Consider the following 13,104-nt stretch of genomic DNA (forward strand, 5'->3'; position numbering starts at 1 on the left):
CAACTGTAAGCACAGACTTATATTTAGTGTTTGTTTTTAATGAATTAGCAGCAAGTTATATTTGTTAAGTGCTAGTGACACTTTTACCAAACATTACTATTCCCGGGCTCGTTCAGATTCATTTCAAAAGAAACAGGAAGACTTAGTATCTTAAAGAAGCATGTAGGTTTAATGAAAAAAAGTTGCCATCTTCATTTTAGTAGGAATATTTTTATAAAGGAATCACTTACTTGCTGACTTCCTTATACTGTGCTATCTCCTCAATATAAAGGAGGTCGTGCAGCCGTGACTGATAGTTGGTCTTGGTCAGTGATTTGTCCAGGACAGATTGTGTAAAGAGCTGGTCAGCAGACAGAGGGATTTGGTATCTGGTCAGAAGGCTCTTCTCCAATTCAGTAGTTTCATTGGGCTCAAACTCTACAATAGTCTTGGACGTGGAATCCCAACGCTTGGCTGTGGTGAGGAGCTGTTGCCGTGCGTGCATCAGGTATTCAAGATCTGGGGGGAGATAAAGGACAGGGAAGGGAAGTAAACACAAACCCCAGGTGGTTTGGTTTTATTTCAAAAAAAAAACCAAACAAAACCAACCCAACAAAACCCACTAAACCAAATCCCATTAGAGATAATGAACTAAACACAGGTAAGAGTCTCCTCTGCCCACAACAGCTTGAGCAAGTTCACTGCCAGTACTTACCATCCCTACTTTTCAGGTGAGCACAGAGAGCAACCAGGCTCTCAAACAGTACCAAGAAATAAAGTATTCTATAGACAGTAAATAAAATTAAAGACAAGCAAGGAAAGCACTTTTAATAACCACAAGCAACTTTGAAGGACTTGGCATCACAATGCACTTTCAAAGCCTGACTGCAACATCATTTCAAAAGCATACAGCAGTGAAGAATCCTACAATACATATTATAAAATTTAGAAGGTCATAAAAACAAGTTGATAAACCAGCTGGTAAGAAATTTGCAACATTGAAAGCTTTTTTAAAAATTCTACAGTCCCCCAATATGTTCATTGTGCAGACAGTTGCACTACACAGCTAAGGCTATTTTGCTAGGCAAAACTTGGGGAATATGACCTAAAATGATATAAAATTAGAAAATCAAGGGGAAATTAATTTTTCAGTATACCCTCATTTCAGAGACCACACATCATAAATGAGAAAGAAAAGACCAAGCACTCATCTACAGCCACCCAAAATATATCCATTAACACCACAGAACCACTATGACAACAGTGAATCACTTAACAGAACTGCAGTTAAAATTGCAGAGCTGAAAATATTTGGCATTTATAGTCAAGCTATGGTATCTTAATGTATTATCTGTGAGTAAGATTTAAGATAGGTATCCAGGATATCACACCAACGCTGAAAAATGCACAAAAAACACATTCTCAAATTCAAATTAAATACTTAACATCATCCTGACTGTCTTTATTCTAAATAAGAAAAAACCCCCAGCATTTTAGCAAAAGGAATCTCAGTTCAGCTTGCCTGACTACAGGAACATGGTTTATCTTACTAGTTAATCTCATGTGTTCACTAAGAAGTCACATTTAAATATATCCCTCAAGCCTGAACCGTATCAGGAGCTACAGTTGTAGGGCAAGAAAAAGCCTGTGTTTGAAATCACAGCACCATAAATGAAGCTTTCTCTGGTACAAACCACACCTCAGATCCCAAAAGTTCAGTAACTATGCTGGGATTTAGTCCTTGTTTCCTGGAAAGACAGCCACTGAATTCCCAGCGCTGGAGAGGCTTTCCCTGGAAGCCTCATCTAAACTGTCCCTGGCACGGACTGTGCACACAGTGACCCTCTCCTGAAGAGCAGATTGTACACACTCCATGCAAAACTTCCTTCAGTTCCCTTGTTTCCATCGTAAATTAAGATTTCAAAACACGGAATGGAGACTCCTCCATTAAAATATTTTAATGTTGACCTTTCATTCCTGCCCAGACATCCAGGCAGGGCCCTGAATTACATGCAAATGTAGAGACCTCGGGCATCTTTGTGTTAGAAAAGCATTTCCACCAGATCTTAATTCATGTATGGTAAAAGGAAAAGAAACTATGGAATTGGACACACATCCAAAACAGTTATCCCTTTGCTTTGCCTATTACACACTCCTTAGATGACAGAGCAAAAAGCCCAGGATTCTGTCCTTAAACACCTTAACACTTGTCATTTGAAATAAATATTAGCAACGACCTGCTTGCAGCCTTCAGCATCCCTCTGCACACAGACAAGCAGTCTGGGAAAGGAAATATCAGCAACTGATGCTGGAGACACTTCATCCATCACCTTCCCATGGAATTCAATTGGCTGTTCCTGGGGTCACTGTGGTCAGGAGTTGGTTTAAAACAACAAGGCCCCAGATCACAGATTGGTTTGACAGTAACTCTGACTTTGCAAATAAGTCATGGCTTGTTCCCCTTGATCTTGAACAGCTTTACAATGAAAGGACTGTCCTCCACCAGCTCAGTGTCCTGGGAAGCCTGTCAGCTGGAATTACCCACATGCTACGTGGAGATCGTGGAACAGCTCCCGAAAACACCACGGCCTTGCTGCTCCTGAGCTGCTTCTCCTTGGCAGAGCAACATTCTCTGCTTCAAGACACATCACAACGTGCCCAGTCTGCTGCTCCTGGCTGCAAGGACCTGGGTCATCTGCAAAGATCCCTTCCTGCTCTTTGCCATTTGCTATTTACAGTTTCCTTCTGTTAATGCTGCAAATGTTAATTTGCTATATGAAAATAAAGGCCAGGAATAGAAAACTGCTGTCTTCTCAGCTTCATCTTTTTCCCTTCTTTCTCCCTTCTCCTCTTCTTTCTGCTCAAATCCCAGTGCTACAATTCTGCTTCTTTGGTGTTTGTATTTCTCAGATTTTCACTAGAAATCACCATCCTGTATCCCACCCCCTGGCCTGCTGCCAAGTGACACAGTGACCTATATTTAGCTCTCTTAAACCATAAATCAAAGTGCTGCCTTCTTTTTTGCATCTCTTCACACATCTTTCAATTTTCTGACATTTTTCTCAAACTGGAGTTATTTCAGGTTGGAACTGAGAGACACAGATCACTTTAATAAACAGAATACAACCCTAACAGTAACATGCAGCTTTTTTTCTTTTACTTGAAAACACAAATATAGCTACACTTCCTTTACATCTTTCAAAATTCGTGTCAACAGCAAATTACTGAGTTGCAAGCCTACACTTGGCCTCTTGCCTTTGACAATCCTTGTCAGACATTGCAAGGGAAGAAAAAAATACAAATCAACTTCTCAGACAGTCAGTTTTATTTACTGGATTAAGTACCAGGTGTATTCTTAAACAGAAACATTTCATTTCTCTACTGACCTTTTCCTACCTGTTTAATGTTTTCATCAATTGAAGAATGATTATAAAAACATAAACATGTTTTATAGAGGCAGAACTGCCAGTGCTGTCTTTGGACACACACCAAACCAGAAATTCCCAGCATTTTGATAATATTTATCATATCCTGACACAGAGTAAGTCATATTCCAATTATCTGCCTTATTTAGACCCTCTGAAGCTTTTGTCCACTCTTTATATTCATATATACGATGAACATAACATACAGTACGAGACATTCATGAGCTGTTAACACAGATGCTGCTCTGCCCAGAAATGTGGAAAGAGATGGCATGAAACATTTCCACTATTGAAAAAAAGCCAAAAAGTTTTGCTACCTTACCTTCAGTTGAAGCAGCATCAATCATCACTCGTTGCATGAGGACCGGTTCTAACCCAAAGTCAAACACCACAGTTTGGCGAAAAGTTCCAAAGATTTCTGTGTTGAAGGCTATACTGACTTTGTATATGTAATGATCTATTCCATTCTGGACCATCTTTCCTCCTATCCATTCCTGACAGTTTTCTGGAACTTCTTGTGACACCTGGGTCGTGCTGTCTCCAGCAGATATTGCAACGATACTGAAGTGTGGCCGATGGGCATCATAAAGCAAGGCCACTCGATAGAGCATTCTTGCAGGCTAGAAAAGAAATGCAGGGGTTGAAATGCTGAAATTATTTCAGGAATATCTTCCTTTGCAATCAAATAAAGAGAGCTTATAAGAACTTTCAACTTCTCAGGGCAGCTACAGGTCCTGCCTGATTTCCAGAAACACATAATCACCAGAGCTGCTGGGAAAAGACAGAGAGAGAGGGGATGGTGCTGGGAAGTTTCTCTATTTTAAGAATGATGCAATTGAAATCTTAATTGCAAAAGGTTGTGAGTTGCATTCTAGTCATTACTGACTTAATTTCAGAAGATAAGTAGTCCTACCTTACATGTGAGAGCAAATGTCCATGTCTGATGAGACTTTTTGGTGGTGACAGTTACCGACAGCTCGGGGTTATGCTCTACTCTCACTCCTTCTACACATTCACTAAGCTAGATTAAAAGAAAAAGAAGATAACATTAAAGTTCTACAGGTAGCATCAGAATACAAACATTCAGGAAAAGGTAGTGTCTTTTCACAGAAAGTAGAAAGAATTATATTGTGCAGGATTGCTGCAAATCCTGTGCAGGAATTAATGTAAATATGTGCTAACTCAGAGACAAGCAAGTCAAATTTACTACATCATACCATGTCAGTGAAGAATGTAACATTTAAGGACAATTAACTGCAAGATTTGATTTTCAATACCCAACTTAATTGTAAATGTTTAAAGTAGAACAAGACTTCATTTGGAAAGAAGGATCTGTGATACAATGAGGCCCAGAAGAACCCAGATCTCACTGACATCACTGAGCCACCAGGAAGTAGAATCAGGCTTTCTACTCATCAATGCATTTTGCAGGAAATCCACTTTTCCCAGATTCTGATCAACAATAGATGGACTGAAAACTCCTTGGGATCAGTGGTAAGCAGAGTTGGTCAAATGCCATAAAAAACATCCTTTGGAATTCCAAAGAGCTGCTAAGTTTGATCATATCCATATCCCACACTCCTTGGTATTCAAAGTCTTTTGAACATTTGGGGGATTGGCTGGTCTGCATCCAAGTGCCTGCAGCTGCAGGCAAAGAAAAGGAGCCGTGCACAAGCAAGAACATTCTCCTCTGAGTCGTGAAAGCTTCAGCATTCCCTGTTCTCCTGTTAAAAAGTCCTGCCACATCATCAAGGAACAGGAACAATACCTGGGACTTGGCTGGAATAGTGAATATGCAAAATGAACCCACAAATCAGTCTAAGTCTCTGGGATCTCTGCAAGAAGACACAGGGCAGGATGGAAAGGGCAGCAAATCCCCTGGGACAATTCCTCGGTGAGGAGCGATTCGAGCAGCTCTGATGGCAAGGGCCAAAGCCAGGCTCAGCTGCCAGCTTTAAACACGAGCACAGAGGGAAGGGGGGGGTTTTCCTCACCACTTTCTCGGGAGATAACGAATTCATCCATTTCTCAATCAAGGTTTCCATGTAACTGCCCGAGCACTGTTTGTTTTCCTTCTGCTGCTTTAACCTGATCAAGCGGGAGGCGTAGCGCTTCTGCCACTCCGTCAGCTCTTCCTGGGAATGTGCTGAAGTACACTGGGCACCATACCTGCAGATCCCTTGCTCTAAAAACCTACAGAGAACAGGAAAAAAAAACGTTATGCCTTGAAGTTTTTCGGTCTCCAATTGAATAAAAAAGAAATTTATCAAAATTTATCGAAATCTAACTTGTAAAGACAGAAGAATATTCTTTAAGTCTCCCTCATAGAACTAAAGGCAGTTTAGTCCATATGAACTAAAATATACGTAGAATTTTGTAAGAGAGGCAGCAGCTTCTCTTACTGCAAAGCCCAGAAAAGTATATCATATTTCTTAGAAATGTAAGGGGACAGAAGTCTTAAGAAATTTCCAGCCTTAAAGGAAAAAGAATCAAGTGTTTGTACAGCAATTAGCACAAGGAGATCACAGACCCCCCCTGAAATGATTTGGCACTGTATTAATATGCATAAACCCCCAGTTAATCGGGGCAAAGGCAAATGTAGCTTAATTTCTTCCAGTGCTTACATTATGAGCTGATAAAAACTCATTCAGCAGCTTTTCCTGGAGCAACAGTGACATCACATGGTCCATTCTAATAAATACACGTACACAGAAATCATCTCTCCAGGAAAAGGTTTAATCCTCTTCTCTGGAAAGGGTGTATCAGTCTAAAAGGATTTTTAACCTTGCAGAATTTGTTAAAGAAACACGTTCTTCATTTAGTGGCATGTGCTGATGCATGAAATTAATGATATTCCAAATGCCTTTATACAATTTAAGCATTCTTGTTCTCAGAACTTATTGCAACTCTGGACAAATGACTGTAGAACTTGGGGACTATTTTTGTAATTTAATTTTGTATTAAAATTATAAACCACAAGACAGGAGCTGCAACTTTATCATTCTTCAAAACTGAAGCACTTTAAAAACCAGTGGCAAAATGAAATAGGGGTGAAGGGTTTAGGTTCTGAAGGTACTAAGAAATACAGAATAAAATCAGGCCAGGAGGCTGTTCTGTTTTGTTTTGCCAAAGGAAACTACAAAAAGTTAATGCAAGCATCATATTTGTTATAAATAAAGCCAGGCAGGATGATTTCTGTGGGGATATTAAGCTAATAGAAACTCTGTAAACATAACTATATTTGAATTTCATGTGTATATCTATGAATATAGTTATATTAAGAACCTCTCCCTACAGTGATGAGTTACTGTAAAAAAGAAAGGATGCACCAAGAGTACATTAATAGAGCAAGTCAGGGCCCCACAGCACTGGTGAAGTCAAAAGGGGACCTGTGACTGAACAACCTTTCCACAGTACATGGGTTATGCAGTGTAACATGAATTAAAATGTGAACTTTGAGCTAAAAACCAAATAACTCCTGACTGTGACACGAAAACCTTGCAGCACAAGTACCTGGATATCCAGGCCACACTTGTATCATTGGTTATAATTTGATTTAGCATTCATTTTTTCTTTATGAGATCTATTTAAAGGTTTGTATGCCCAAATTGTAAATAAAATAAGCGTGATATATAACACCATGTTACTAAATGCCTTCTCAGGCTATGTTTCTTAATATATTTTAAATTCAAATATTTTTCTTGGCAGTCCAAGAAATACTTTTACTGTAAATTTTCCAATTCACCATCACATTAGAATGCTACAGTACAATTATGATTTTCATGGCTCAAACAGAATGCAAGCATAAAAAATTGTTGCCCTATTCCTATTAGTTACATAGCAGATTTAAAATCAACTGGGTTTCCTTTTCTTTATTTAATAGGAAAGCACATTACTTTAAAATTTGTCATCATTATACAAGTTTTCCAAGTTCTCATTGTTCACATTTTTAACAGACATCTTTTTTTCTCTCATTTTTACTGTCTCATTTAATATCTCCTGCAATTCCATAGCTTCATTATCTGGAATAAATATGCTGCACTCCTACTGCTTTATGGCACACAGGGGAAAAATAAACCAGAGCTTCAAAAATTCATATTCAGCACCTGGAACTGCCTCCTCAGAAGGAACTAAAATCTTGAGTCCATGATCAGAATGATCCTGTTCATAGGGATTTGCTGAGTAAGGCACATCCTGCTCACTGTAAGGGTTAATTAACAGTGTGCAGAAAGCTCATTACAGCTTTAGTGGAAAAAGGTTTCAGAGCAAAGGCTGAAAACATGGTGAAGATGTTACTCAACAGAAGATCACCACAAAAATCGCAAATATCTGCTTTTTTAAAATTTGCTGAATGAGCACTGGGCATGATAAGAGTCAACAAGAGTTGCCAAGATTTAGCATCTCTAGAAAATCTTGCCAAAAGCAGCTCCAATTCAGCGATTCAGTCTTGTCATCTAAAAAGCAGGTCAGTCCTGCTCGTGTTTGGAAAATAATTTATTTGCATTAGTTACATAAATGGCAGAATCAAGTGCATAATGATGGTTCTTCTCCGTATATATTAATACAGTTTTATGTAAGCAATGACAATTAACAACACAAACTACAGGCAATACTGACCAGAGAGGACAAGGAGAAACTCCAATATAAGCCAATCAACCTTCTCTGTGTATTTGAGTTTATGCAAAAGGGAAATAATGAGATCTGAGGAAAATTCTCTTTTTTTTTTTTTTGATGTGAAGTAAAAGGCCATTTATCAACAAAGCCCATTTATCTGAAGGCAGCAGCCTGTCCACTGCCAAAGCACATCTCACTCCAGTCTGCTTACGCTGCTGCCTGGGGAACTTCTCACACCTCAGAGATCATCCAAATTAGAAAAGGGAAGAAAGACAGCTGCTGACCTGTCACTAGAAAAAAGGTCCTCAAACCACTGTATTATGAAAACTGAATAAACTGAAGTGCTTCTGGACAAACTGAAGTGCTTTGGGATGAACTGACCCTTCCAAAAATCTGTGAACGGAACGACTCCAGTTCTAACAAGTCCCTTCATTTGCCTGACCTCTTAATCATTCTGTCAGCAGTTAAATAAAAGAGGAAGCATTATGATTGCCCTGGAGAATGGTAGTATAAAGCAAAGACTTTACCTTTTACACAGGGTATATTCCTCACTGCTGGTGACGCCCCGGGGAGGAGGGCGGAACTGCCAACCATCCCGGGACCCTGCGGGAGGAGAACGGGGTTACTCCTCTAATTCCCAAGTGTTTCTCAGTCAGAGAATAACAGGGAACTGCACCTCTAAACACCAACCCAAAGTGCATCTGAACACAAGCAAAATTATCCCAATGCAAATTAATTTATAATCCCCAGCGAACTCAATTAGAGCAGGTTTCGAACAGCACAGAACGGAGCAGGCTCTGCTACAGCACTGATCAATACATAAACTTCTGCCTCCAAATTCAGTGCTGACATAATTCCACTGAGATAATTCCACTTCAGCCCCTGGGGCTCATCACAGTTGTCAATCCCTTTTTTTTTGCTTTTTGCCTGCCATGCAGCACTGAGCATTCAGCAGGATCCAAGACTTCCCACCCCAAAATGAAGGAGCTGTAAAGGTGAGTTACATACCTTCTTCTAAATCTTCTACATGATATCCTGATGGGACTTTACCAGCTGCCTACAGTTATAGAAAAAAAAAGCCCACAGTTAAAAAGGAACACAAAAAACAATTTCATCGACAAGAACTGCTGTCAAAATGGGGTTTAGAGCAACCAATAGAGAAATATCAATCAATCAGAAGTCTGAAATCACTTCCAGTCACAAACCAGAGCTCACATTAACCCAACAGCTGGATTGCAGCCCCTGGTAACAGGAATTCTGATGATAACAGGAATTCTGATGATAACAGGAATTCTGACGATAACAGGAATTCTGATGAGAACAGGAATTCTGATGATAACAGGAATTCTCACAGGAATGCCAAGTCCACTCATTGTTAGAGGAAAATTTTAGAGATTTTTACAAGACCAAATTCCACCCTGTGATCAGTTTAATGGGGACTGCAGGGAGTTTTTAAAAGGCCAAAAGTCTGAACTGCATTGATAGGTCTTTCAGACTTGAATCTACCTTAAAAATAATGCCCAAATCAATGACAAATTATAAGTAAAAAAAAAAAGGGGGGGCAATTTCATCAATAGACATGACAATTTGACCTCTTGTAAAAAAAAAAAGAAGGTATTTATGTGGTTAAACCATTTCTTAAGTCATGTTTATGACTTCACAACAATTTCCAACAGAGAAAAATAAAATAAATAAATAAATAATGCAGATCTAAATGCTTTAAATTCTTGCTACTTCAAGAGACTCAACAACCTATTAGCATCATTCTCTATTTTCTCACACATCCTGCAAGACTGTGATGAAAAAAGCTCCTGAAGAGATGGGTGGGTAAGGACTGACAGAGCAGTGGAAACAAGACTGTTTGAACTGGTGTGTTCCCAGTGAGCCCAGATCTCCTGGGACACGTGGGAACCAGCCTTTCAGCTGGCTCAGGTACTGCTCATCATCCCCCCAATCATATGCTCATTATTACCTCTGTTTCAGCAAGAAGTGTTTTCAGTCGTGTCAGATCTTTAGTTACCATCCCGTTCTGGGGGGAGAAAGAGCATTAATTCATTAATTAATTCATCATTTATAACATATTCCATAAAACCTTCACGTGCATTAAACCACGGAAGCCAAGTTCACTTTTCCCCACAACACCAGGAGAAGGGGAAGGAGGAAAACTGAGTTTGACTTACAATGCCAATTTTAAAAGACATCTTACATAACACTGAGCAAACATTATGGTGAAAAAGGGAATTCTAAGTGGCCAAAACCAGCACTAGACCTACAGCAAGTATCAATACAGGACAATGCAGGAAAGCACCATATTTAGAACAACTTTTGGGAAAAAAATAAACACTATGCTTACTAAAATACTTCAGGATCTAAAGAATTAATATGACAATCCTTCACTGCTGTTGCAGTGATGGATTCATATCTTAAGGATTTATGTCTTCAGATCTCAAGGATTTACTTCACAGATTACTGATTTCTACAGTTCCATAACTCTTCCTGCTCTGATGTAGACTGTAATTTTTGGAGTTTTCACTAAAAAGCAAAGATTAGCCATTAACTAACTGCATAGTCAAGTACATCTGAAGTAAAAATCTTTCAGAATTGAATTTATCTGAAATACACAGCTAAGTGTAACAATTTCACACTCATGGAAGTCAAAACTTTGATTAAAGGAACCCAGGCCTGTGGGGTTTATTTCAATAATCTCTTGCAGAAATTTAATTAAGTGCTACTACATTTATTAGACTTCTCCAAGTTTTGACTGTGCTACTGAGCAGCAGAAATGACTCTTTGCTGAAAACTTCCACACTTAACAATTCTCACACTCAGGTTTTTTTTCAAAATGATTTTTCACTTCTCTAGCAGAAAGCTGAAAATTGAACCTGTTGAGCTTAGATGTATTAGAGCATAAAAATGTTACCAAGAATCATTCTCTTAAGTCACTGGAGAGGGCACTGGATGGATTCCAACTCTTCAATAAATTGATTCCAAAACTTAAGTTTCATTTCTTCTCTCAGACAATGGTACAACTCAGTAAATCAGCCGCTGACTTTAATATTCCTACCAAAAACAACTGTGTCTAACAACCTAAAGCTTGTAAAAACCTCTCAAACTCTGCTTTGGGATGACACTCTGGAATTCTATACAAAGCTACCTTTATTTGCACAACAACAGCTCCAAACAAGGGCACTGTACATTCCCTGCAATAAGGCTATTTTACTGATTTTTCCTGAAGGCAAGTTTCCTCCAACCTCACCAGGAATTTTTCAATGAAGCGTTTTTTTCATTGGAAAACACCAGCTAAACAAAGAAAAACCCCTTTTCTTTATGTAAAAATAGCCAGTGGTCAGAGGGGGAGGGAATTCAGGATATACACCAGACAGACAAACAGAATTCCAAAAAACAACCTACTAATTCAGTTAAGCACCAAGAGACTGCAGACATGATCCAGCTTAAGGGAATAGGTTCTCCTACAACAGTTTTTAATGTCACTCCCACCTTCCTCTGGGTCTGACCAGAGCTGCTCCTGCCTCTGCTCTCACCACGTTTCTGGGTTTAGCATGACCAGCAGTTCATGGGGAAGAACTGCCTATTTAATCCAGATCACAGAAATAAAAAGAACTCTATTCTTTAGAGACTTACATGTGTCCCTAATTTTCCCCATATGAGTCAGAACAGTTACTTACATGGATGGGGTTAAAAGCATCTTTACAAGTTTTAACAGTTCAAGGGTAAAGTAGAAGCTTTGAACTCAAACTTTTATCTTCGCCTTGAAATGCAAAGGTTTTTTTCTTCCTGAAAAGCTTTTAACATCTCACAATTTATCATGGGCCAGTTATTTAAAAGTCCAATCAGCATTTTTCCTGCTTTAATAGCTAAAACTCCTGAAGTCCTACAAAATGGGATCAGGTGCAACTCAGAAAAAGTCCATCGCACAAATATGCAACTTATTTTGCATTCCCTGAGGATTCAGGGCCAACAATGAAAAAACTTGTCAAAACCCTACCAACTCTGAAACCCTGGTAATGCAACAACCTGGCATCCTGCTGACATATGTGTGCCCATATATTTGTCTTTTTTTCCTACAAATCATTTTTTGTTGCAGCACGTTCGGAAGTTCGTTATTAAACACGTCTTTTAAAAAAGGGAATACAAAACTGGTTTTTTAAATTATGTAGACCACAGAAAAAACCCACTTACCAGTGATTCCCCCATCAGTGATTTGGAAAGAACATTAGACACAATTTGCAGCTTCCCTTTGAGGTGCATGCAGCAGAGCACTGCACGGAAAGGTCCATCGCCCTTGGCCAGCCCCTCTCCCAGCACTGCAACACAAATCAGTGACCATCAGCTTCATCACACCACAAAGTCAAATATATAGTTTTCCTTCACCTTTAACTGGAAAATAAAGTCTGAAGCTTGGGTTGAATCCATGGAAAGACAACTGCTGGATGTAAATTAAGTATTACTTGCTCTTGTCTAATGGTAACTTGAAACTTGTCTCCCACCGTCTAAGAAATGTTGTACGTGAGCTCAAAAAAGGTTGTCATGTTTACATGCTAAAATAGACATACGTTAAATATGGGAAGGGTAAATTCAAATATCTGACACAGACACAAAGGACCTCCTCTTACAGAGAGGGTGAAAAAGAAATAGCGACCAACAACCTCTAAATAACACAAACATGCTCAGGAAGATCCATTCATGCTCACAAAAAACATGCCCTGGCGTTTCCAAAAATAGCCAACCTCCTCGTGGGCAATTCCTGCTCCTTTAAAAGGGCTTTTATTCACTTGTGCTGTGAAATGCAGGATATAGGAAGAATTCTGTGAGACCAGAAATGTACAGGCTCCACGTAACAGAAAACTTTCCTAAGGCTTCCTAGCACTGGGTCACACACAGACACTTTCCTTGACACTTCCAAGAGGGACAGGATTTATTTCACAGCACAGACGTGCTTCAGACAAGCAGGAACAACACTTAATCACATATATTACCTGTCCAGAAAATGAAATGCCAGGGTGCTAAAAAGCTGGCAAGCTAAGCATGTGAATTGAAAAGAAAGCTGGACAGTTGTTTAAAATTA

The 13,104-nt window shown here is 39.2% G+C and overlaps 1 protein-coding gene across 2 annotated transcripts in view; it reads right to left on the minus strand.

Annotated features, from left to right (window-relative positions):
- The window catches only part of HELZ (helicase with zinc finger), an 85,197-nt gene that overhangs the window by 51,307 nt on the left and 20,786 nt on the right, over window positions 1–13,104 (minus strand). For both annotated transcript variants that reach the window (XM_027749695.2, XM_027749698.2), the window contains exons 4-11: window positions 12,219–12,343; window positions 9,991–10,047; window positions 9,027–9,075; window positions 8,546–8,621; window positions 5,399–5,597; window positions 4,318–4,425; window positions 3,727–4,024; window positions 231–498 (exon numbers count right to left, since the gene is read on the minus strand). In XM_027749695.2, the coding sequence (XP_027605496.1) occupies window positions 231–498; window positions 3,727–4,024; window positions 4,318–4,425; window positions 5,399–5,597; window positions 8,546–8,621; window positions 9,027–9,075; window positions 9,991–10,047; window positions 12,219–12,343 (1,180 nt within the window). The remainder of the gene's footprint in view (window positions 1–230; window positions 499–3,726; window positions 4,025–4,317; window positions 4,426–5,398; window positions 5,598–8,545; window positions 8,622–9,026; window positions 9,076–9,990; window positions 10,048–12,218; window positions 12,344–13,104) is intronic.

The sequence above is a fragment of the Pipra filicauda genome, unplaced genomic scaffold (genome assembly GCF_003945595.2).
Source record: "Pipra filicauda isolate LSUMZ 115617 unplaced genomic scaffold, ASM394559v2 scaffold80_size11013439_pilon, whole genome shotgun sequence".
NCBI classification, from domain to species: Eukaryota; Metazoa; Chordata; class Aves; order Passeriformes; family Pipridae; genus Pipra; species Pipra filicauda.